Source organism: Jaculus jaculus, chromosome 9 (assembly GCF_020740685.1).
Source record: "Jaculus jaculus isolate mJacJac1 chromosome 9, mJacJac1.mat.Y.cur, whole genome shotgun sequence".
Classification (NCBI taxonomy): Eukaryota; Metazoa; Chordata; class Mammalia; order Rodentia; family Dipodidae; genus Jaculus; species Jaculus jaculus.
In genome coordinates, this window is record NC_059110.1 from 115,285,601 (window position 1) to 115,310,177 (window position 24,577).

The window sequence follows — 24,577 nt, forward strand, 5'->3', positions numbered from 1 at the left end:
CAAACTTACAGTGACCCTCCTACCTCTGTCTCCCAAGTGCTGGGATTAGAGGCTTGAACTTCCCATTTAATTATTTATTTATATTTTATTTATTTATTTATTTGAGATAAGAGAGATAGAGAGAAAGGATGGCCATGCCAGGTCCTCCGGCTGCAGGGAACAAACTCCAGATGGATGCATGACCATGTGCATCTGGCTTATGTGGGTACTGGGTAATCAAACCTGGGTCCTTAGGCTTCGTAAGCTAATGCCTTAACCACTAAGCAATCTCTCCAACACTATTCACCTTTTTTTTTGAGGTGGGGTCTCACTCAAGCCCAGGCTGACCTGGAATTCACTATGGAGTCTCAGGGTGGTCTTGAATTCTCAGTGATCCTCCCACTTCTGCCTTCTGAGTGCTGGGATTAAAGATGTGTGCCACCATGTCCATTTTATTTGTATTTTTGAGGTAAAATCTCACTTTACCCAGACTGAGTTAGAACTCACTCTATATTCCCAGGCTGTAGTCTCAGGGTGGCCTCAAATTCTTGGCAATCTTTCTACCTCTGCTGGGATTAAAGGCGTGCACCACCAGGCCCAGCTTTTTTTTTTTTTGGTTTATTTATTTATTTATTTTTATTAAATTTATTTATTTATTTGAGAGCGACAGACACAGAAAGACAGATAGAGGGAGAGAGAGAGAATGGGCGCGCCAGGGCTTCCAGCCTCTGCAAACGAACTCCAGACGCGTGTGCCCCCTTGTGTATCTGGCTAACGTGGGACCTGGGGAACCGAGCCTCGAACCGGGGTCCTTAGGCTTCACAGGCAAGCGCTTAACCGCTAAGCCATTTCTCCATCCCTTTTGGTTTATTTTTATTTATTTGAGAATGATGAGAAACAGGCAGATACAGAGAGAAAATGGGCGTGCTAGGGCTTCCAGCCACTGCAAGTGAACTCCAGATGCATATGCCCCCTTATGCATCTGGCTAATGTGCATCCTTAGGCTTCATAGCACAGGCAAGCGCTTAACCACTAAGCCATCTTTCCAGAACTCCTTTTTTTTTTTTTTTGAGGTAAGGTCTCTTTGTAGCCCAGGCTGATCTGGAATTCACTACGTAGTCTCAGGGTGCCACTATGCCCGGCTTGACCTCTTTATATCTTTCCATGACACTCAAAACAAAGCTAGCTGGGCCTAATAATCATGTGGACCAAAGAGACTGATAGAGAAAAACTAGGAAGCAAGAAAGACACAGGTAACTTATTGGAAATAGCACTCCTTCACAACACTTTGCCAGTAGAGGAAAAAGAAAGGACAGCAGGACAAGTCTGTCTTTGTTCAAAGTGACAGCATGCCACTCTCCTTATCTGTATGAATAAAGTACAGTCCCAACTAGAAAGGACCAAGATGGTTACGAATGCTCCAAGTTCTCTCCAGGCAGCCAGCTGGAGGCAAATGCTACCTTGAAAAGTACAAAAGATTAGGAATTTCCATATCCAGGCTGACACTCACTGATAAGAATGTCTAGATATGAGTGAGCGGAAGCTTCACCTCTACACAGTTCTCTTCTGCATGAAAATGCCATGTGACATTCAGTATCTTCTGAATGTCACACTTGGACCAGAACCTTTCCATCATTGCTATCCTGAATGTAAGAGAAATCCTCAAGTGCTGGGAGTTCCTCTGAAGGAGGACCCAGTGCTAACTCTGTCTGGCATCCAGCACGGTAAGAACAAATGGCTGGCTCCCAGGGAGCTCCCTGGGGTGAAGGCAGAAGTAGGGCAAACAGCTTGTCTAGGCATCTGAGCAGTTATTTGATAGGCTCAGAAGGTGAGGATCGGCTGATCTCAAGGGTTCAGAACTCCAGGCTTGATTTGTGATCATCTTCCAAAGCAGCTTTCCTTAGAGAACCACCTCTACTGGCACCCTCTCAAGTTTCTGTAAAGGAACAGAAGGCTCCATATGGGGGTGTTCTGAACTGGCTGGTGGTCCACATTTGAAAACAAAGAAAAACAGACTGGGAATACAAGCCCTTATCCAATGACCCGAGAAAATAGCTGGCTCAGGCCTGCAGGCAGGTGTGACATCGTATATCAACGAAGGACTCCTGGTAGCATCATCGGCTACAACATGATCTGGGGAAAGTTACTGAATGTCCTCAGTCTTATCTGCAAAGTTAGAATGATCTATTTTCTCCAGTAAAGATTTCTAAACCTTTTTTATTTTTTTCCTCCAAAAGAGTTAATGTACTAGGTATAGTGGCTCACACATATAATCCCAGCACTTGGGAGTACTTCACTGCTTTACAGAAAAAAATGCAGAGCCTAATGGCCTGGGTTCGATCCCCCAGTCTCCACGTAAAGCCAGATGCACAAAGCAGTACATGTGCCTGGAGTGGAGTTCATTTCTGGAGGCAGGAGGTCTTGGCATGCCCATCCTTATTCTCTCTCTCTCTCCCTGCTTGCAAATAAACAAAATTATTTCTGTGGTGGCAGGAGAAAATACATCATGGAAAACTGGAAAGAGCAAAGGTTTCAGACTCTCATCAGTTTAAAATCTAAGCTCTGTCACTATCAGCTAAGCTTTAAAACCCAGGCTGAGAATCTAGATTAGCTCCATGTCCTCCCACTAATGAAGCAGGAACAACCCTTATTTGCTTTGCTGGCAGAACTAAAACAGCGCCCCTGTGCAAGCGCCCTGTCAGTACTCTGGCAAGTATGCAGTGTGCCCTAGGTGAAGACCATCCCATGCCATGGTGGCTGGCTGCAGAGCCTGTGCTGGGGTTTCTGTCAACAAAAGGAAGGGGTCTTTACCTTCTCCTGGGATTCTCTTGCTCGCTTTGGACCTTGGTGGTTTCTTCCATTGATTATATCCCCCCTGACTTCAAAATCATGCTGAAAGAAACCAAACACAAAGCACTGTCATCAAAAGGAAGCCTTCCCTGAAAGGGAAGCCAATATATCTAAAGTATTCAGCATCACCAAATTGTTTTGACCAAAAATTAGTAAATATAGCATTTTTTAAAAAATAAAATAGGTGAACTGGATTGAAATGACCAGGATCTTAGCTGCTGAAATCAATTCTTCAAGTGCATAAATTACCCATTGGCATTTCACCTCACTGGAACTTGTATTTGATTAATTTTCAGTATTTATCTTCTTTCAAAACACTCGGCATTTATATTAATCTGCTAATGTTGTGCTGTTATAAAGATAACTGGAGAATTCCTGATCACTTATATCAACTATATACTGCCATCTAATAAAATAAAGGCTTTCAGATTTTATTGAGAGGTGTACACAGTTAATGAAGTCAAAATGATAAAACATACATTTAATAAGTTGAAGAAACCTAGATTTTTCATCATCACTATTTTTACTAATGAAGCATGAGAAAGAATAATGGAACATGGAGTCTGGAGCTTTGGAGAGAAAGCTGGGCAAGAATGCTTAGAAACAATTATAACAAACTCAGACTCTAGGGAAGCTTTGCTAAGTACTGCTAAGAGTATTATTTCAAAGGGGGGAGGGAGGGAATTACCATGGGATATATTTTTTTTTTATAATCATGGAAAATGTTAATAAAAATTTAAAAATTAAAAAAAAAAAAAGAGTATTAACACAGGCAACAGGGCTGGAGAGATTGCTCAGTGGCCAGGGCACATGCTTGTTAAAGCCTAGTGGCATGGGATTGATTCCCCAGTACCCACAAACAGCCAGATGCACAATGTGGCACATGTAATCTAGAGTATGTCTGCAGTGGCTGGAGGCCCCTGCAAACTCCAGACACATGTGCTACATTGTGCATCTGGCTTATATGGTCCTGGGGAACTGGACCTGGGTCCTTTGGCTTTACAGGCAAGTGCCTTAACTGCTAAGCTATCTCTCCAGCACCCATATTTATATTCTAATTGTGTCTTTGAGCTTCTTACAAAGAATCCAACTGCTTACTTAACCTCTCTATCCAGATGCCTAATATAAACCTCTCCCCCCCAGGTAGGGCCTTAGTCTAGCCCAGGCTGATGTAGAATTCACTATGTAGTCTCAGGCTGGCCTTAAATTTAGCAATCCTTCTACCTCTGCCTCCCAAGTGCTGGGATTAAAGGTGTGTACAACATGCCTGTCAATTTATAAATTTAAAAAACAAACAACAACAACAAAAAACAAAACAACTAGCCAGCACTTGGAGGCAGAGGTAGAAGGATTGCCATGAGTTCAAGGCCATCCTAAGACTACACAGAGAATTCCATGTTAGTAGGCTACAGTAAGACCCTACCTCAAAAAACCACACACAGAAAATCTATTCATCTACAACAGAACTCAGGATCTCATTTTTGGCTTCTACCTTCCTTCCTTCCAATGTATTCCATTTTTTCTTTTCTTTTCTTTTTTTTGTTTTTTTCGAAGTAGGGTCTTGCTATAGTCCAGGCTGACCTGGAATTCACTATGTAGTGTCAGGGCGGCCTCGAATGCCTCCTAAATGCTGGGATTAAAGGCGTGTGCCACCACACTTGGCTCAATGTATTCCTTCCTATGTCTTCTCATCTAAGATCACTGAAATCCAATGTGCTGCTCAAGCCCCAAACACAAGAATTACTCCCTTGGTTTATTCCCTCCCCCTCCTTTTTCCATTTTTTATATTTATTAATTTATTTGTGAGAAATAGGAAGGTAGAGAGAAAGAATAGGCCCACTAGAGCCTCCAGCTGCTGTAAATGAACTCTAGATGCATGCATCCCCTTATGCATCTAGCTTACATGGGTCTTGGGGGTATTGAACCTGGGGTCTTTAGACCTTGCTGACAAATGCCTTAACCACTAAGCCATCTCTCCAGCCCCCTTTCCTCCTTTTTATTCGCCAAATATAATCTGGCACCAAGCCCAATGTTCATATAAATCCCAAACTAACTTTTTTAAATTTTAATTTATTTATCTGACAGAGTGAGAGAGGGAAAGGAGAGAGAGAGAGAAGAGAGAGAGAGAGAGAGAGAAAATGGGCACACCAGGGCCTCCAGCCACTGCAAACGACTCCAAACACATGCGCTACCTTGTGCATCTGGCTTACATGGGTCCTGGGGAATCAAACCTAGGTCCTTTGGCTTTGCAGGCAAACGCCTTAATTGCTAAGCCATTGCTCCAACCCCCCAAACGATTTTTTTGATTTGAGGTAGGGTCTCACTCTAGCCCAGGCTGACATGGAACTCACTCTGCAGCTCCAGGATAGCCCTGAATTCACAGCAAGCCTCCTACCTCAGCTTGAGTGCTGGAACAAGTAGGTGCCACTATGCCCAGTCCACTCTAATTTAAAAATTTTATTTATTTATTTATTGTATTTTTGTGGTAGGGTATCACTCTAGCCCAGGCTAACCTGGAATTCACTATGTAGTCTCAGGGTGGCCTCGAACTCATGGTGCTCCTCCTACTTCTGCCTCCCAAATGCTGGGATTAAAGGTATGCACCACCAACACCTGGCTCCTTTTTTTTTTTTAAGACAGTGAGAGAGAGAGAATAGGGTGTGCCAGGGCTTCTAGCAGCTGCAAACTCCAGAGACATGTGCCACCTTGTGCATCTGGCTTATGTGGGACCTAGAGAATTGAATCTGAGAGTAAGTGCCTTAACCACTAAGCCATGTCTCTAACACCCTTCCCTCCCAGGTAGAGTTTCACTAGCACAGATGGACTTGGAATTCACTATATAGTCTCAGGGTGGCCTCAAACTCACAGAGATCCTCCTACCTCTGCCTCCCAAGTGCTGGATTAAAGGCATGTTTTACTCTGCTTGGTCTGCCTCTATCTTTTCAAGTGTGTGTGTCACCATATCCCATTTTTTAATGTAGTGGTGAGGATTGAAACCAGGGCCTCAGGTACACGAAGCAGGCACTCTACCAACTAAGGTACAGCCCTGGTCCAAGATGTTTTCTTTAACAATGTCAAATAGCCAGCTTCCTATAAAGGTGCAGACAAGTAAGATTCAGGGGGAGCGGATGCGCATCAACAGTCCCAGCATTTGGAAGTTGGAGGCAGAAAGATCACAAAGGTCATCCTCAGCTACATAAGGAGTTTGAGTTATATCAGACCCTGTCTCAAAAAAAAAAACAAAAAAAAACCCAGGGGTGCTCATTTTGACTCTCTTTTTTCTTTCCCAAGTGTTGGGATTACACATATATGCCACCATACCTGGCTCTGGAGGAGGCCTCATCTTATGTACTTATACATCTTTTATTTCATAAATACCTTCCTTAAACCGGATGTGGTGGTGCACGCCTTTAATCCCAGCACTCTGGAGGCAGAGGCCAGAGGATCACTTGAGTTCAAGGCCATCCTGAGACTACATAGTGAATTCCAGGTCAGCCTGGACTAGTACGAGACCCTATCTTTTTTTTTTTTTTTTTTTAAAATATTTTTTGTTCATTTTTATTTACTTAATTTGAGAGTGACAGAGAGAGAGGGAGAGAGAGACAGAGAGAAAGAGAGAATGGGCACGCCAGGGCTTCCAGCCACTGCATACGAACTCCAGACGCGTGCGCCCCCTGGTGCATCTGGCTAACGTGGGTCCTGGGGAATCAAGCCTCGAACCGGGGTCCTTAGGCTTCACAGGCAAGCGCTTAACCGCTAAGCCATCTCTCCAGCCCCGAGACCCTATCTTGTAAAACCAAAAACCAAACAAAAAAAGCTCATTTCATAAATACCTTTCCCTTTCTTCCCAAGAGAAGACAATTCTGCCTTTTTTGCCTGTTTTGCCATGTGTATGTGACACACATATGTAGGTAAGGTCAACATTGAGTTCCTTCTTCATTTGAGACTAGGTCTCCCACTGAACCTAAAGCTCAGTGATTTGGCTAGGCTAGCTGGTCAGCAAGTCTTCTGGATCCTCCTATCTCTGCCTCTCCACATGGGTTTACAAGTGGTGTTTTTACAAGGGTGCTGGGAATCTGCACTCAGGTTCCTATGCTTGTGTGGCAAGCCCTTTACCATTGAGCCATCTTCCCAGCCCAATGATTGTGTCTCTTCTGAATCCTAGAACAAATATGAGCAAGAACACAGAATCTCATGGTCTACTCTGAATTATTTATTTATTTATTTGAGAGCGACAGACACAGAGAGAAAGACAGATAGAGGGAGAGAGAGAGAATGGGCACGCCAGGGCTTCCAGCCTCTGCAAACGAACTCCAGATGTGTGCGCCCCCTTGTGCATCTGGCTAACGTGGGACCTGGGGAATCGAGCCTCGAACCGGGGTCCTTAGGCTTCACAGGCAAGCGCTTAACCGCTAAGCCATCTCTCCAGCCCTACTCTGAATTATTTTAAAAAATGTTTTATTTTTACTATTTATGATAGAAAATGTTTGTGCCAGGGCCTTTAGCCACTATAAATGAACCCTAGATGCATGTACCATCATGTGCATCTGGCTTACATAGGTTCTGGGGAATCAAACCTGGGTCTTTAGGCTTTTTAGGCAAGTGCTTTAACTGCTAAGCTATCTCCCCAGCCCTGCTCTGTATTACTTTTTTTTTTTTTTTGCTTATTTTTATTTATTTATTTGAGAGCAACATACAGACACAGAAAGAAAGAGGCAGACAGATAAGAGAATGAGTGCATCAGGGCCTCCAGCCACTGCAAACAAACTGCAAATGCATGCGTCCCCTTGTGCATGTGGCTTATGTGGGTCCTGGGGAATCGAGCCTTGAACCAAGGTCCTTAGGCTTTATAGGCAAGTGCTTAACCAGTAAGCCATCTCTCCAGCCCATGGGTTTTGCATTAGTTTTGATGGTCCTCAATGTCAAAAAACATTCATGTGCATTGGTGGAAGGAATCAGAAACATTTTTCCTGACTATAGTACCAGTACCAAGGGTTTTTGATTAGTTTGTATTATCAAGTACCTACCTCATCCAAAATTTTTTTTTCTTTAATAGACTGGGTCACCCCTAGAGAGAACACGGAAAAGATAGGTCAAATAGAGAATATGCTCCTTGTGTGGAGGTGGGGAGTCGAGTGACTCATGAAAGACAATGGGAAGGTTTTCTCTCTCTGAAATGACAGCTCTTTAACAAGGTTTTGGTGAATTTCCTTCTAGAAAAGCAGGTGATGCAATAAAAGTGCCTGCTGCACATGGATTTCTGCCTACTATTAAATAAATTTCTAGTTCATATGCTAACATGGCTAGAAGATTAGGTCCTATTAGTTATAAAAGAAATCCATTTTCCAGCATCACCAGCTTATCTGAACAAAGTGATATGCATTAAAGATAAGGCTAGTTTTGTGTTACCTTTCAAGACCTCCTGGTAATTCAGAGTCAGCATCAGTAAAAACCTCAGGTGTTAAAATGTTAGGTGTAAAAATGCAATTCTGAGGTGTTAAAGGGAGAAGCAGAGAAATTGTATTGCACTTACAGGAATAGCTAACTACCCATTTTCCTCCTGCAATTCCCAGAAAGTATTTCAGGGTCCGTTCACACACAAGCTGAGCATCTGCAGAATGAAAAACACCCAAAGGATTAGAAGACAACAAAATCAGAGGCTAAGTCCCAGCTCTTGATCTCAAGATCAATCTGGATTGATAATTTTGACACCCTGGAGATAAAATCAGAAGCTGGAGGCACACACTAATTAAAACCAGCATGTGTAGGTCTTTGGAAGTTTAATAGAGGCAGATACCACGTTTAGACCACAGGAAATGTCTGTCCTGTCTTGCAGACGCCAAGTCTAGTTAAAGAGCTCTATCCTATACTTAAGAAATTATCCATGTCAGCAGTAGGGGTTAATCTAATAGATGGGAGAAGATGTATTATTATTATTATTATTTTTTAGGATTTATGATTTGAGAAGATGTATTTTACTAGATGGTAATATGTGAAAAGAAGGCAGAGTTGAAATCATAAATCTGAAAAGCCAATGTGACAAAACTGCACCCCCAGAAATTCTACCTGAAGAACCTTGAGCTCCCTGTATTTCCCTGAGAGCACAGGGAAACTCAGTCCTTTCATAGCTCTTCTATTTCCCCACAAGTGTTTCAATAAGCAGTAGCTAAAGAATTACTTTTGTTTATTTCCTTGTGGTTAAAGGCCCTTTTTTTCTTAAAAAAATATTATTTATTTATTTATTTATTTGAGAGGAGAAAGATACAGGCAGGGAGATGGACAGAGAGGGAGACAATGGGCGCACCAGGGCCTCCAGCCACTGCAAACGAACACCAGACACATGTGCCCCCTGTGCATCTGGCTTACGTGGGTCCTGGAGAATTGAACTTGGGTCCTTTGGCTTTGCAGGCAAATGCCTTAACTGCTAAGCCATCCCCTCCAGCCCTAAAGGCGCTTTTGAAGGCCATTTACATCGGAGAACTGTATTTAACTATATCCCAAACGCAGGTCAACTGCAAGTAGTAGAAGCAATCATTCTCCCTCAAAACTCCTCATCGTTTTTTGATCCTCCCCTGCTCAAAGTAGGGTCTTACTGTAGCCCAGAGTGATCTGGAACTTACTCTATACTCCCAGGTTGGCCATGAACTCACAGTAATCCTGTATCTCTGCCTCCCTAGTGTTGAGATTAACAGTGTGCACCACCACACCCCACTGTATTAGAGGCTTTCTGCTTAAAATGCTACAAAAGGTGATTTTAGTTCAAAAATAACAAATACCTATTACCTTTCAGCTGAAAGAATTAGTTTGCAATTTAAAGTCTTTTTAGTTTTTTAAAATTACTTGTGAGAGAAAGGCATATGTGTGTGTGTGTGTGTGTGTGTGTGTGAGAGAGAGAGAGAGAGAGAGAGAGAGAGAGAAGAGACATGCTTTTTGAATCCTTTTTTACTTTTTTTGGTGGGGGGCAGATACAGAATGGGCACGCCAAGGACATTGGCCACTGCAAATGAACGCCACACGTATGTACTACCTTGTGCAACTGGCTTATGTGGGTCCTGGGGGAACTGAACCTGGGTCCTTTGGCTTTGCAGGCAAATACCTTAACTGCTAAGCCATTTCTCCAGCCCTTTTTACTTTTTAACAAATTCATACATATTAAAGTTTAATGACATTCATCTGTAAACATAGTGGCTTGTGGTGCCCTGCTCTGGCTCCTGATCTCAGTGGCACTATTTTATGAGTCTGGTATAGTTTTCATGCAACAGAAGCGACATCACATTACTTCTATTGCGAAGAAGCCAAGCAGTGTGAACCCATGCCGAAGCACCTATGGCTCAGTGAGCAGAAATGTCCTGGAATGAGCAAGAGTATATCCACAGAATCTATTCTGTTTAGAAAGGTTTTAGAGTGCAGCCACCATCTGCTTCTCTTGCATTTAATGCACTCTGCTTTCAGGAGCCCAATAACATTCTCCAAACATGTGCCTTAACCACTTAGCCATATCTCTGGACCCTATAACAATTCTTCAAAAACCAAAGCAGGTGCCTTAACTGCTGAACCATCTCTCCAATCCCCGTAAGTCTTTTCATTCCTTCATCTTTTGTTTCAAATGACATCATTCTGAGTTCCTGTTTCCCATATTGTTCACCATCTACCTCTGGATAAATACGCTTCAACAGAGCAGTTTCTATCTTAAGAAGCAAGCAAGCACAGCATTCAGAACCCATGACATTGTCTTCCACACAGTCTCTCCAGCAGAGGATTCAGTGGGGGCAAAAGCTTGACTTTGCTTGCTGCAGTTATCAGGTTTGTATGAAAATGACCCAATTTCAAGTCGGCTTTTTGAGCAGCTTTGAAATGTTTACTCAGATTTAACTTACAGTTGACGGAAAACTCTGAGGTCTCAGTATCATGCAAGCCCAAATTTAAGATTCAAACAGCAGGGATAGAGCCATAGCTGAGTAGTTAAGGTAGATACCTGCAAAGCCAAAGGACCCAGGTTCCATTCCCTAGTACCCATGTAAGCCAGATGCACAAAGTGGCACATTCATCTGGAGTTCATTTGCAGTGGCCTAAGTCCTTGGTGTGCACATTCTCTATCTGCCCCCAACAAAAAAGAAAAATAAATAAATAAAAGGGATTCAAAAAGCAGCCACAGGACCAATGAGCTACTGCCTTCTTTACCTCTGGTTCCATGTTAGGATTACCTCAGAAAGGTATATGTCCTGTTTTCTTCTTTCCTCCTTTCTTTTTCTTTATTAGTTTTTCAAGGTAGGGTCTCACTGTAGCCCAGGCTGACCTGGAATTCACTATGTAGTATCAGGGTGGCCTTGAATTCACAATGATCCTCCTACCTCTGCCTCCTGAGTGCTGGGATTAAAGGCATGTGCCACCATGCCCAGCTTTTTTTCTTTTTTTAAATTTATTTTTGAGACAGAAAGGAAGAGAGAATGGTTGTGCCAGGGCCTCTAGCTACTGCAAATGGACTCCAGACACATGTGCCACCACCATGTGCATCTGGCTTATGTGGGATCTGGAGAATTGAACCTGGGTTCTTAGGCTTCACAGGCAAGTGCCTTAATCATTAAGCCATCTTTCCAGCCCTCCCCTCCCCCCTGTCTTTTGGATTTTCCTACCTCTGCTTCCCGAGTGCTGGGATTTAAGGAGTGGATTACCACTCTGGTAGGTTTTGTTTCTTAGAAACACTCTCAACCACACTCAAAGCAGCTGTTGATATTAATCATCTGTCAGATGTACACCTGGCAAAGGTTCTCCCCATCTTGTAGGCTGCCTGTTCACGTGACTGAGAGTTCCCCTTACTTTCTGAGCTTCTCAAAAGCTTTCTCCTATCATGAGGTCCCACTCATCAATTGTTGGCCTATTTCCTGGGCAGCTGGAGTCCTACTCAGAAAGTCCTTACCTTTTCTTATATATTGGGAACTGTTTTTTCTACTTTTTCCTCTAGCAGTTTCAGGTCTCACATTAAGATCTTTATTATTATTATTATTTTTAGTTTTTTCAAGGTAGGGACTCACTCTAGCCCAGGCTGACCTGGAATTCACTATGTAGTCTTTGGCACATGCCTTTAATCCCAGCAATTGGGAGGCAGAGGTAGGAGGATTGCTGTGAGTTCGAGGCCCTACCGTCTAAAAACAAAAACAAACAAAAAAAGAGAATATTTACTTATTTATTTGAGAGAGAGAAAGAGGCACATACAGAGAGGGAGAATGGTTGCATCAGGGCTTCCAGCCACTGGAAATGAACTCCAGATACATATCTTGTGCAATCTGGCTTAGGTGAGAACTGGGGAATCAAACCTATGTTCTTAGGCTTCACAGGCATGTGACCACTAAGCCATCTTTCCGGCCCACATTGAGTTCTTAGATCCACTGATAAAGTTGATTTTTTTTTAAGAGTTGATTTTTGTGTTGGGACAAAGATAAAGTAACTTCATTTTCCATGGAAGCAGTGAAAGAACTCAGGCCTTGCACATGCTGACTAAGCTGTACCCTCCCACTGAGGATCACCCTCAGTCCCTGAAGACAATTTTTTTTAAAGACTTAAAAAAATTTTATTTGTGTTGATTTTAAATTTTATTTATTTATTTGAGAGTGACAGACAGAGAGAAAGAGGCAGATAGAGAGGGAGAGAATGGGCACGTCAGGGCCTAACGAACTCCAGATGTGTGCGCCTCCTTGTGCATCTGGCTAACATGGGTCCTGGGGAATTGAACCTCGAACTGGGGTCCTTAAGCTTCACAGGCAAGCACTTAACTGCTAAGCCATCTCTCCAGATCCCTGAAGAAAATGTAATGCAATATACCTAGTATGTCTACATTTTGACCTGAACTGTCACATGAGGTTATGTGTAGAATTTTCCATTTGTGACATTATGTCTATACTCCAACTGTGGTGGGTTTTGGATTTTCATATTAGGAATGCTCAACCTGAGTCCTCTTCTTTTCTTCCCTTCTCTCCTCTTTCTCTTTCTTTCTTTGAGGCAAGCTCAACAGAGTGGCCTTTTTCTTTACGAAAGAGAAAATTAGCCTTCCAGGGCATCCAGCCACTGCAATCAAACTTCAGATGTGTGTGGCCCCCTTGTGCGCTTGTGCAACATTGCATCACTGTGTGTCTGGCTTACATGGGACCTGGAGAGTCAAACTTGGGTCCTTAGGTTTTGCAGGCAAGTGCCTTAACCACTAAGCAATCTCTCCAGCCTCTGCATTCTGTTTCTTAACATAATTTATGAATCAAATGCAGTGTTTTGTTTTTCCTTTTTTTTTTTTTTTTTTGGTTTTTTGAGGTAGGGTTTCACTCTAGCTCAGGCTGACCTGGAATTCACTATGTAGTCTCAGGGTGGCCTCGAACTCAAGGTGATCCTCCTACCTCTGCCTCCCAAGTGCTGGATTAAAAGTGTGTGCCACCACACCTGGCCCACCCCCATTTTTTTTTTTTTTTTTTGAGGCAGGGTCTCACTCTAGCACAGGTTGACCTGGAATTCACTCTTTCACTCTGTATTCTCTGGGTTAGCCTTGAACTCACAGTGATCCTTCCACCTCTGCCTCCTAAGTGCTGGAATTAAAGGCATGAACCACCACACCTGGTGAAATGCAGTGCATTTTATAAACATTCTTGGTATACCTGTTTTCATAACGACATGGGTAGTCTCTTCCGTAACTTTGCCAGTTAATGTGAGGTGGTGTTTTCTGACAAACTTTTGCACAAGCATCTGGAATCAAATTAAACATTGAATTAGAATAAATTATCTCTAGTAAACAGTTTAGAGTATTAGTTAAGCCTAGCTTTGAGCCTCCATTTTTCTTAGAAAAGGCGCATCTTTTTTTCATAACATGAACTCTAAAAATGAATAGTAAAAATTATGTACAAATCAGAGACTGACATTCTAATGTAGTCTAGTATAGTGCTAGCAGACAACCAAAGATTTAAAGCAATATTAACTTTACTTTTAATAGCATATATCATTTGGTACTCTAAGACAGTTTCTTTCTATCACTATCCCATTTATCAGTTACATTTTATAAGCTGAAAACTAACTAGACTGTACAGAAAGCTATGCTGTAGGTATATGTGGGTTAAAACCAAGATCCATTCAACTCTGGTGGTTACAAGGCACTCAAGTGAAAATGTTTCTAAAAGTCAGTGCAAAAAGTATCAATTCTCTCTGAAAAAGCAGGCTTGAAAGAGACTCCTTCTTTATTTTTAAAATATTTATTTAGAGCTGGAGAGATGGCTTAGTGGTTAAGCGTTTGCCCGTGAAGCCTAAGGATCCTGGTTTGAGGTTCGATTCCCCAGGACCCACATTAGCCAGATGCACAAGGGGGTGCAAGCATCTGGAGTTCTGCAGTGGCTAGAGGCCCTGATGCGCCCATTCTCTCTCTCTCTATCTGCCTCTTTCTCTGTGTCTGTCTCTCTCAAATAAATTTTTTAAAAATAAAATATTTATTTATTCGAGAGAGAGAAGAATGGGCATACCAAGGCCTCCAGCAGCTGCAAATGAACTTCAGATGCATGCATCACCTTGTGCATCTGGCTTACGCGACTCCTGGGGAATCGAACCTGGGCCCTTTGGCTTTGCAGGCAAGTGCCTTAACCACTAAGTCACCTCTCCAGCCTGAGACTCATTCTTCTTCTTATTAATATTATGAGAGAGAGAGAAAGAGCGAGAGAGTGTGCGCACACATGGTAAGAGAATTGGTGTTCCAGGCTACTGTAATCTAACTTCAGATGTGTGCACCATCTTGTGTGCATGTGCGACTTTTCATGTTTGCATCATACTGTGTCTGGCTTACATGGGGTGTGAAGAGTTGAACATGATTCCTTAGGCTTCACAGGCAAGTGCCTTAACTGCTAAGCCATCTCTCCAGCCTGAGACTTATTCTTACTAAAAGAAATAATAGAGTTCTCTAGCCCTTATCTACAACTAAATAAAAATCAGTAGGTAGGGCTGGAGAGATGGCTTAGCAGTTAAGCACTTGCCTGTGAAGCCTAAGGACCCCAGTTCAAGGCTCGGTTCCCCAGGTCCCACGTTAGCCAGATGCACAAGGGGGCGCACGCATCTGGAGTTCGTTTGCAGAGGCTGGAAGCCCTGGCGCGCCCATTCTCTCTCTCCCCCTCTATCTGTCTTTCTCTGTGTGTCTGTTGCTCTGAAATAAATAAATAAATAATTTTTTAAGAATTAAAAAAAATCAGTAGGTAGAGGCTAGAGAGATGGCTTACAGTTAAGGCATGCAAGCCTAAGGACCCAGGTTCAATTCCCCAGTATCCACATAAGTCAGATACACAAGGTGGTACATGCGTCTGGAGTTCCATTTGCAGTGGTTGGAGGCCCTGGCATGCCCATTCTCTATCTGCTCCTCTCTCTGCTTCTTTCTCTATCTCAAATAAATAAATAAATAAAATTAAAAAATGTATTTATTAAAATATTTTTAAAAATTAGTAGGCAATAAAAGAAAGTAACCAGATCCACTGTGGATAGAGTTGACATAATTGGTAGATATTACTTGGTAAATAACTTTATTTACCAAGGGCCAACATTTTCAAGCCATTGCCATCCACACCAACATTTGTATGCTCCACAATATTGCAACAGAGGTCATGTCATCGTTCTTTAATGCTGCCTCATTCCATACTGCCAAGGGACACTGAAAAAAGGCAGGCTAGAGAAGCTAATGACACCTTCCCATTTTTGCCACTGTCCTTTGCCAGGATCATTAGCAATTCTGAACTGATTAATTACTAAGATTGCCAGCCTTGAAACAGTGTTGAGTTAGAAGAGCAACTGCTGAAAAGATCATCTCCGTACGGGTTTCAGAATTAATCATGTGGAATACAGTCAGCAGCTTTCATCATAAATTTATTACACTTCAGCAAGTCTGAATAGAGCTCAAAGTTTTCCTCTTTGCCTGTTTAAAGAAAACATACACCCAAGCCACTTGTAGCTTAATCTGCAGCTCAAAATTGCCCAAGGCAAAAAAAAAAAAAAAAAAAAAAAAAACCAAACAAACAAACAAACAAAAAAACCCAGACAATTCTAGCTAACTCTAAAGAGCTGAACTCATAAAACAAAGGAATAAATGGGAATTCTAGATGTGTAGGCAAGTTGATCAAGAACCATTTAAAGAGCAACAGTAAAAATATGCAGAGAAAACTGCTGCTTGGGTGGAGGGTGGGGGGAGGGCAGGGTGGTGAGAGCAGCCAGCATCTTGCACTCATTCATCTATCAGGGTAGTCACAGCTTATTTTGCCTTTCCGTGGTGGGACATCTGGCCACAGAGAATGTTATGCTGAGTCACTGCATGTGGACAAGTTGGGATGAGGGTAATTTCACATTCTAAGGATATATTAAGAAAGATACTTAAAATGACTGTGCAATAAATGGCACTCATTCTTGAAGCCAACTGATGGCTGGGGTACTGTCATGTTTTAACATTTTATTAGGAAATGATAATAATTACATGGGAAATACATTTCCCAGGATGCCTTAAATCTACAGGCAACCTAAGGGTAAACAAGGGTTCAATGATGTTCATCTTTTAATGGGTATTTCCCTAATATGACACAATTTGCACTTCTAGCACAGGAACCAATGGAGTTGCCAAAATCCTAATGAGAAAGGAGTGCCTCAGGGTAGAAATAACAGGGCAACTACTGAAGAACTGTTTTACAAAAGCAAGATAAAGAGCCAGGCATGGTGGTGCACACCTTTAATCCTAGTAATAGGGAGACAGAGGTAGGAGAACCGCCAGGAGTTCAAGGCCATCCTGGGGAATACACAGTGAATTCCAGGTGAGCCTGGGCTAGAGTGAGACCCTACCTTGAAAAGAAAAACAAAACAAACAAACAAACAAAAAAGCAAGACACACAAACACTGGAGAAATGCACCATCTGGCAGGCATGCTTGGGATCAGTGTGCAGTCAGTTAAACACACCAGAAGTTCACTCAGACATAAACTAGGAAGGGAAGGATGCATCCTCAGTGGAGCCACAGCTACTTAACTTTCCTCCTACCTCAGCCTCCCCAGTGCTGGGATTAAAGGCATGTGCCACCATGCCCAGAACTAGTTAGTTAAAATTTTTTAATTTACTTATTTGAGAGAGAGAATGCACATGCAAGAGTGAGTATGGGTGTTCCAGTACCTTCTGCCCCTGCAAACAAACTCCAGATGCACGTGCCACTCTGTACATCTGGCTTTGCGTAGGTACAGGGGAATCAAAACCTGGCCTTCAGGCCTTGCAAGCAAGAGCCTTTAACCACTGAGAAATCTCTTCAGCTCCCCAGATGTAGTTACTTTTTCAGATAAAAAGAAAACTTTAGGGGATGGAGAGATGGTTTGGTAGCTAGAGTGCTTGCCTGCAAAATGCAATGACCCCAGTTAACACCCCCGTCCCCATGTAAAGCCACATGCACAAACTGGTACATGCATCATTTGCAGTAGCTAGAGGCCCTGATGTGTCCATTCATTCTTTCTCTGTTTTCAAATTAAGAAATAAAATATTAAAAAGAGAAAACTTTAATACAATTCAAAAGCTTTACATTATATCCTAAAGAATATATTTTCTAGATAATATTCAATAATTATTTTCTCAAGTAAAAAAAAAATATATATATATAAATTTTTTTTTTTGGTTTTTCGAGGTAGGGTCTCACTCTAGCCCAGGCTGACCTGGAATTCACTGTGGAGTCTCAGGGTGGCCTCGAACTCACAGCAATCCTCCTACCTCTGCCTCCCGAGTGCTGGGATTAAAAGCATGCACCACCACACCCGGCTTCAAGTAAATATATATTTACAAAACCTACTTCTTCTTCTTTTTTTTTTTTTTTGAGGTAGGGTCTCCTTCTAGCCCAGGCTGATGTGGAATTCACTATGTAGCCTCAGAGTCGCCTCAAACTGACAGCAATCCCCCTACCTCTAACTCACAATTGCTGGGATTAAAGGCGTGTGCCACTACACCCAGCTTAAAATCTACTGTTGAGCTGGAGAAGATGGCTTAGTGGTTAAGGCGTTTGCCTGCAAAGTCAAAGGACTCAGGTTCGATTCCCCAGTACCCACATAAGCCAGATGCACAAGGTGGTGCACACATCTGGAGTTTGTTTGCAGTGGCTAGAGGCCCTGGCATGCCTGTTCTCTCCCTATCTGCTTCTCTCTCTCAAAATAAGTAAATGAAAATATTTTTTTAAAAAGCTACTCTTAAGCTTTATTTAAATGCACATTTTCAGAAATTAGGAATGTAATAAACTATAGAATCATGCTTATTTCCTAGATTTCTTCATTGTTAGTATCTACACAAAATTATTTGTAGTGAAGTTGTTACATTCCAATCATTATAGATAGATAGATAGATAGATGGATATAGATATGGATACACTCACAAATTCTTTGGCAGTCAAGCCTGATACCACCATAGATATCCTCTTATTGACCCTTTCTGGCTGTTCCCTGCTCATATTTTCTTCCACTGCCACATTAGCAGCATGAGGAGCAGGTGGGCTCTTGGAAAAGGCTACAGCTTGAAACTGGGATGTTTTCAGTGCTGAGGCAGGTGAAGTGCAAACATGAGCTGGCTCCAGGGCTCTATCACTGTGCTCTCTATTAGAGAAAAGGCTGATTCCAGACTCCAGGTATGGCGTTCCCTCTGAAAGGAAGAGAAATTTCATTTGGGTGGCAAATGTTGAATTACAAGATTTCAGGTTTATTAAAAAATATTTTATTTTTATTTATTTATTTGACAGAGAAAGGAGAGATAGAGAGACAATGAGCGAGCTAGGGCCTCTAGCCACTGCAAATGAACTGCAGAGTCATACGTCCCTGTGCATCTGGCTGAAGTGGGTCTTAGGGAATTGAACCTGGGTCCTTTGGCTTTGCAGGCAAATGCCTTACCTGATAATCCATCCCTACAGCCCACAATTTCAGTTTTTGATAAGAATTAAAAAGAACCACAGGGCTAGAGATTTGTTCAGTGGTTAAGGCACTTTCCTCCAAAGCTTGCTTGCTGGGGGTTTATTCTGTAGTACCCAATAAAGCCAGATATATAAAGAGGCGAATTCACCTGGAGTTTGTTTACAGTGGCTGGAGGCCCTGGCATGCCCATTCTCTATCTACCTCTCTCTGCTTGCAAATAAATGAATGAATGAATGAATGAGGCACAACGGGCTGGGGAGATAGCTCAGTGAATAATGTGCTTCCTGTATGGCTCTAAATACCTGAGTTCAGATTCCCAGATCCCCCGTAAATGATGGAATCTGTGGCTGACTTCTGTAATCCCAGTTTACCTAAGGCAAAAAGAGAAGCAGAAATAGAACTTGGAAACTGAGGAATAGAGGAAACAGAGCATTGAACAACTACAAGAGACCCTGCATCAAGAAAAACAAAACAAAAAGTGGTAGAGGGGGCTGGTGATATAGCTTAGTGGCTAAGACACTTACCTCCAAAACTTAAGAACCCAAGTTCTATTCCCCAGTACCCATGTAAAGATAGACGCACTAAGTGGCACATGTGTATGGAGTTTGTTTGCAGTAGCTAGTGGCCCTGGCATGTCCATATTCTTTCAAATAAATAAATAAATAAAATATATTTAAAAATGAGGTGGAGGGCAAGGATCACCCCAAAAGTTGTACCCAAAAGTTATCCTTTGATCTCCACACATATGCTGTGGCATGCATGTGCATACATATGCACAAACACACAAAAATTAAAACAAACAAACAAAAAAAATGCACACGCCTCTCATCCCAGCCTGGGGTGGGGGGGCTACAGGTGAGTTCTAGGTCAGCCTGGGCTAGGAGACCCTACCTTGAAAAAAACCAAATCACCTCCACCTTTTGCCAATCTCCCCCTAGAACTATAGTTAGGTTAACAGTATACACTGTTGGTACCTTCTTACAGAGGTTTAGCTTTTCTAACGAACCATACAGCATTATATGCAAAATTCTATTCCAGGGCCTTAAAACTCTCATCTAATAGTTGAAATAAAGTAGTCAACACATACCAATATTCTCCCACCTTCAAAACTTAATTGATCCAATGTAGAGAGATTAACAATATAATCTTTTTTGTTTGTTTGTTTTTTCAAGGTAGGGTCTCACTCTGGCTCAGGCTGACCTGAAATTCACTCTGTAGTCTCAGGGTGGGCTCAAACTCTCAGCGATCCTCCTACCTCTGCCTCCCGAGTGCTGGGATTAAAGGGGCTGGCCAATATAATCATTTTTAAGTAAACTTGGATTAAAACAAGTTATTGGCCTAGAGAGATGGCTTAGCAGTTAAGGTGCTTGCCTGCAAAGCCAGAAGACCCAGGTTCAATTCTCCAGGACCCAATTAAGCCAGATGCACAAGGGATCACATGCATCTGGAGTTCATTTACAGTGGCTGGAGACCCTGGTGCATCATTCTCTCTCTCCATCTGCCTCTTTCTCCCCATCAAATACATAAAAATAAAAATAAAAATAGAAAACCTCAAAGGCTGGGTGTGGTGATGCACGCCTTTAATCCCAGCACTTGGGAGGCACAGATAGGAGGATCGGCATGAGAATTCTAGGTCAGCCTGAGCTACAGTGAAACCCTATCTTGAAAAACTTAAAGAATATAAGTAAATAAAAAACAAAACAAAACAAAAAAATCCTCAAGTTATTTTTCAAAAGTAAATACTCATAAACCAGTACCTTTGCAAGTTGACTAACATAAGTAGCATTACATTACGTAGGATTCAGAGTGTTTTCCATTAGGGAAGATGATGCATTACCTAGCTCTTGCCATGGCAAATGAGGCTCATGTAACTCCTGTGCTTCAACAGCCTTGACAAGCTCTTCCCCAGATGGGCAGTTTCTGTTCTGAATACTTCCAGAGTGGCTGTGTGCAGAAGACCTATTACTCAGCAGCTGGGACCTAAAAGGGGAAGACCTGAAAAGATGGATGAAGGAAAAAAACCATCACCACCAATTCTGAAAGGACTTACCACAATTCCTGGACAATCTACACATAGCTAACAGCTCCCTGTCAGAGAAATCAAGAATGACTAACAAATAAGAGCCTACATGACAGCCCATAGGTTTGAATTCATGCTGCCTGCCAACACACCAGTTGACAAATCACACCTCCCCAGCAAGGGCTGGTCTGAGGCAGTATATCTCCTAGATGTTTAAAAGCACGTTAGCAATTTCTGCCAAACTATCCACTACCACTCACTCAAATTAGATACACTATTCCACTTGAGTCCAAACGCATGCGTTAATCGCCTATGAAGATAAGATGATTAATAATGAAATCGCCACACTCATTCTTTTTATTTAAAGAAAAAACTTCATGTTTATTTATTTATTTGTTTATTTATTTATTTGGCCACTGCAAACGAACTCCAGCTGCATGCGACCCTTTGTGCATCTGGCTTACGTGGGTCCTGGGGAATCAAACTGAAGTCCTTTGGCTTTGCAAGCAAACATTTTAACTGCTAAGCCATCTCTCCAGTCCCACACACTCATTCTTTATATCCTAATTTTGGCAAGTTCATATAATCATTCCTATTTCCTCCCCTTTAGTTCTCCCCTCATGCCCGGCTGGATTTTAGTTTTTTGTTTTTTATTTTCCCTCCCCTACCTTTTAAATGCCAGGTCATTATAAAAACAGAGCTATGGGGATAGGGGAATAGCTCAGTTGTAAAGCATTCAATCTAGTATGTGTGAGGTTGGATCAGCAGCCTTGAACCCCTCCCCCCAAACAGGTCAATTATTAAACATTACTAGAAATATAAAGCTGGCAGTGGTGGTGCATACCTTTAATCCCTGCACTTGGGAAGCAGAGGTAGGAAGATCATCATGAGTTCAAGGCCACCCTGAGACTACATAGAGAATTCCAGGTCAGCCTGGGCTACAGGGAGACCCTGCCTCAAAAATACCAAAGACCAGAATAAATAAATAAATAAATAAAATTTTATATATATATATGCAGTTCCTCTGGTCTTTTGGTTGTTTAGGACTTTGCAAAATAAAATAATTAATAGGTTTAAGGGGCCTCAGAGATTAAACAATTACTTCAAATTATTGGATTCTCATTCTGTCTGGGACATATAGCACAAACTGGTCTTTCTGTCTCAGTTACCCAAATGCTGAGATTACAGTTGTATGCTACCATGACCATTGCAATTATCGAGTTCTTACTATGGTCAGGTTTTAAAGCTGGACCCAACAGATTAAAGATGAACAAGATCTGAATTACTGCTCCCAAGAAGTGCAGTAGTTTGAAGCTGGGTGTGGTGGTGCAGGTCTTTAATCTCAGCATTAAGGCTGAGGCAAGGATGATCACACTGAAGCCAGCCTGAGGCAAAGGAATGAGACCCTACATCAAAAACAAGTAAACAAAATCAAACGGAAAAAGTGTGGAAGGCTGGACAGATAGCTAAGTGGTTAAGGCACTTAAGACCCAGGTTCAATTCCCCAGGACCCAAGTAAGCAAGATGTATAAGGTGGTGCATGCATCTGGAGTTCATTTGCAATGGCTGGAGGCCCTGTGCACCCATTTTCTCTCTCTCTCCCTCAAATAAAATGAATAAAAATAAAACATTTTAAAAAAGATAGAAGAACTTGACATTTCTTACCTTTCCACTGTTGGTTCTTTATTTTGACTAGTTGAACTATCTGGAGGTAGAGGAAGGAACTTGTCTGGAGAAAAGCTTTTTGGATTCTGGCTAACAGGATACTCATCACTTTTCTTTGAAGTACAAACGTCTTTAAAGGAAATAAGAAAACAAAGGAATCTATTTTACTTACCTAACCTGATCACATTAATTTAGGACTAAACATATATATATATATATATATGTATGTATATATATGTGTGTGTGTGTGTATATATATATATATATGGTGTTATCATTGTTTTCAAATCAAAGTCTCACTCTAATCCAGGCTGACCTGGAACATACTCTGTAGTCCCAGGTTGGCCTGGAATTCACAGTGATCCTTTTACCTCTGCCTTCCAAGTGCTGGGATTAAAGGCAGGCATCACCATGCCCGACTACTTATTTTTAATTACTGAGAAAGAAAATGAAACAAGAAAACCCCCCCAAGCCGGGCGTGGTGGCGCACGCCTTTAATCCCAGCACTTGGGAGGCAGAGGTAGGAGGATCGCCATGAGTTCAAGGCCACCCTGAGACTACAGAGTTAATTCCAGGTCAGCCTGGACCAGAGTGAGACCCTACCTCAAAAAACCAAAAAAAAAAAAAAAAAAAAAAAAAAAAAAAAAAAAAAAAAAAAAAAACCCAAAAAAAAGAAAACCCCCCCAAAACAAGCCTACAAACAAACTCAAAACATATATACACACCAAGGTGCTAGCTGACATGAAACCTTGAGCAATACAAGGAAAAAAATGATGAAATGGTACAAGAAAGGGAAAAAAGACCCAGGAGAAGATGCTGGCATGTTAGTGTATCTTTTTAATTTAACTTTATTTTATCTGAGAAGGGGAGGGGTGAATTCTAGATGCTTGCACCACTTAGTGGGCAAATGTGACCTTGTGCTTGCCTCACTTTTGTGTGTCTGGCTTATATGTGATCTGGAGAATTGAACATGGATCCTTAGGCTTTGCAGGCAAGCACGTTAACTCCTAAGCCATCTCTCCAGCCCTATCTTTTTTTTTTATTTTTAAAATATTTTATTTATTTATTTGAGAGAGAGAGAGAAAAAAAGAGAGAGAGAGAGAGAGAGAGGGGAAGAGGTAGTTAGAGACAAAGAGAGAATGGGTGCACCAGGGCATCCAGCCACTGCAAACGAACTCCAGATACATACAACCCCTTGTGCATCTGGCTTACATGGGTTCTGAGGAATTGAACCCAGGCCCTTAGGCTTCCAAGGCAAATGCCTTAATTGCTAAGCCATTTTCCCAGCCCTATCTTTTTAATTTATTAATTCTTCTAAATTTATTACTGTGCCACTCCCAGTAAGTAATTGGTTTAAAGGAAGAAATATTTATTATTAGTATTTTTTTTTTTTTTTGGTTTTTCAAGGCAGAATCTCACTCTGGTCCAGGCTGACCTGGAATTAACTATGTCGTCTCAGAGTGGCTTTGAACTCTTGGCAATCCTCTTACCCCTGCCTCCTGAGGGCTGGGATTAAAGGCGTGAGCCACCACGCCCAGCTTTACTTTTGGTTTTTCAAGGTAGGGTTCTACTCTAGTCCAGGTGACCTGGAATTCACTATGTAGTCTTAGGGTGACCTTGAACTCACAGTGATCCTTCTACCTCTGCCGCTTGAGTGCTGGGATTAAAGGCGTGTGCCAACATGCCTGGAGAAATATTTATTTATTCTTTTTTCTTAGAGACTTATTTTTATATATTTGTTTATTTATTAGAGAGGGAAAGAGAGATTAAGAATGGGCCAGAAAGAGAACCTACAGTGAAAAAACAAAACAATAACAACACCGTTAGACTTTGTGATCTACATTTTGGCTGGTCTAAAAAAGTATATAAAATTAAAAGTACAAAAATAGGGATTCAGAATCTAGGTCCCTTCATTCATTCCTTCTTCAGGGTATCTTCATGTGTTATAATAATCTTCATGGGTAAGAATTGTTGTCTGGGCCAAACATATAATAAATTCACTAAACACATATTACATGCTAACCCTGCACAAGGAGCTGGGAAGAATCAAGGAAAGGCAGGCCAAAAGGAAAAGAATAAGAAACAACTCCAGTTGGGCATGGTGTCTTATCCTTGTAATCCTAGCACTTGGGGAGCTGAGGTAGGAT

The 24,577-nt window shown here is 41.8% G+C and overlaps 1 protein-coding gene across 2 annotated transcripts in view; it reads right to left on the reverse strand.

Moving 5' to 3' along the window:
* The window catches only part of Brca1 (BRCA1 DNA repair associated), an 85,197-nt gene that overhangs the window by 6,505 nt on the left and 54,115 nt on the right, over positions 1-24,577 (reverse strand). For both annotated transcript variants that reach the window (XM_045159815.1, XM_045159814.1), the window contains exons 13-20: positions 22,431-22,560; positions 20,583-20,740; positions 19,048-19,116; positions 18,217-18,479; positions 13,467-13,554; positions 8,363-8,440; positions 7,857-7,897; positions 2,791-2,871 (exon numbers count right to left, since the gene is read on the reverse strand). In XM_045159815.1, coding sequence (XP_045015750.1) covers positions 2,791-2,871; positions 7,857-7,897; positions 8,363-8,440; positions 13,467-13,554; positions 18,217-18,479; positions 19,048-19,116; positions 20,583-20,740; positions 22,431-22,560 — 908 coding nt within the window. The remainder of the gene's footprint in view (positions 1-2,790; positions 2,872-7,856; positions 7,898-8,362; positions 8,441-13,466; positions 13,555-18,216; positions 18,480-19,047; positions 19,117-20,582; positions 20,741-22,430; positions 22,561-24,577) is intronic.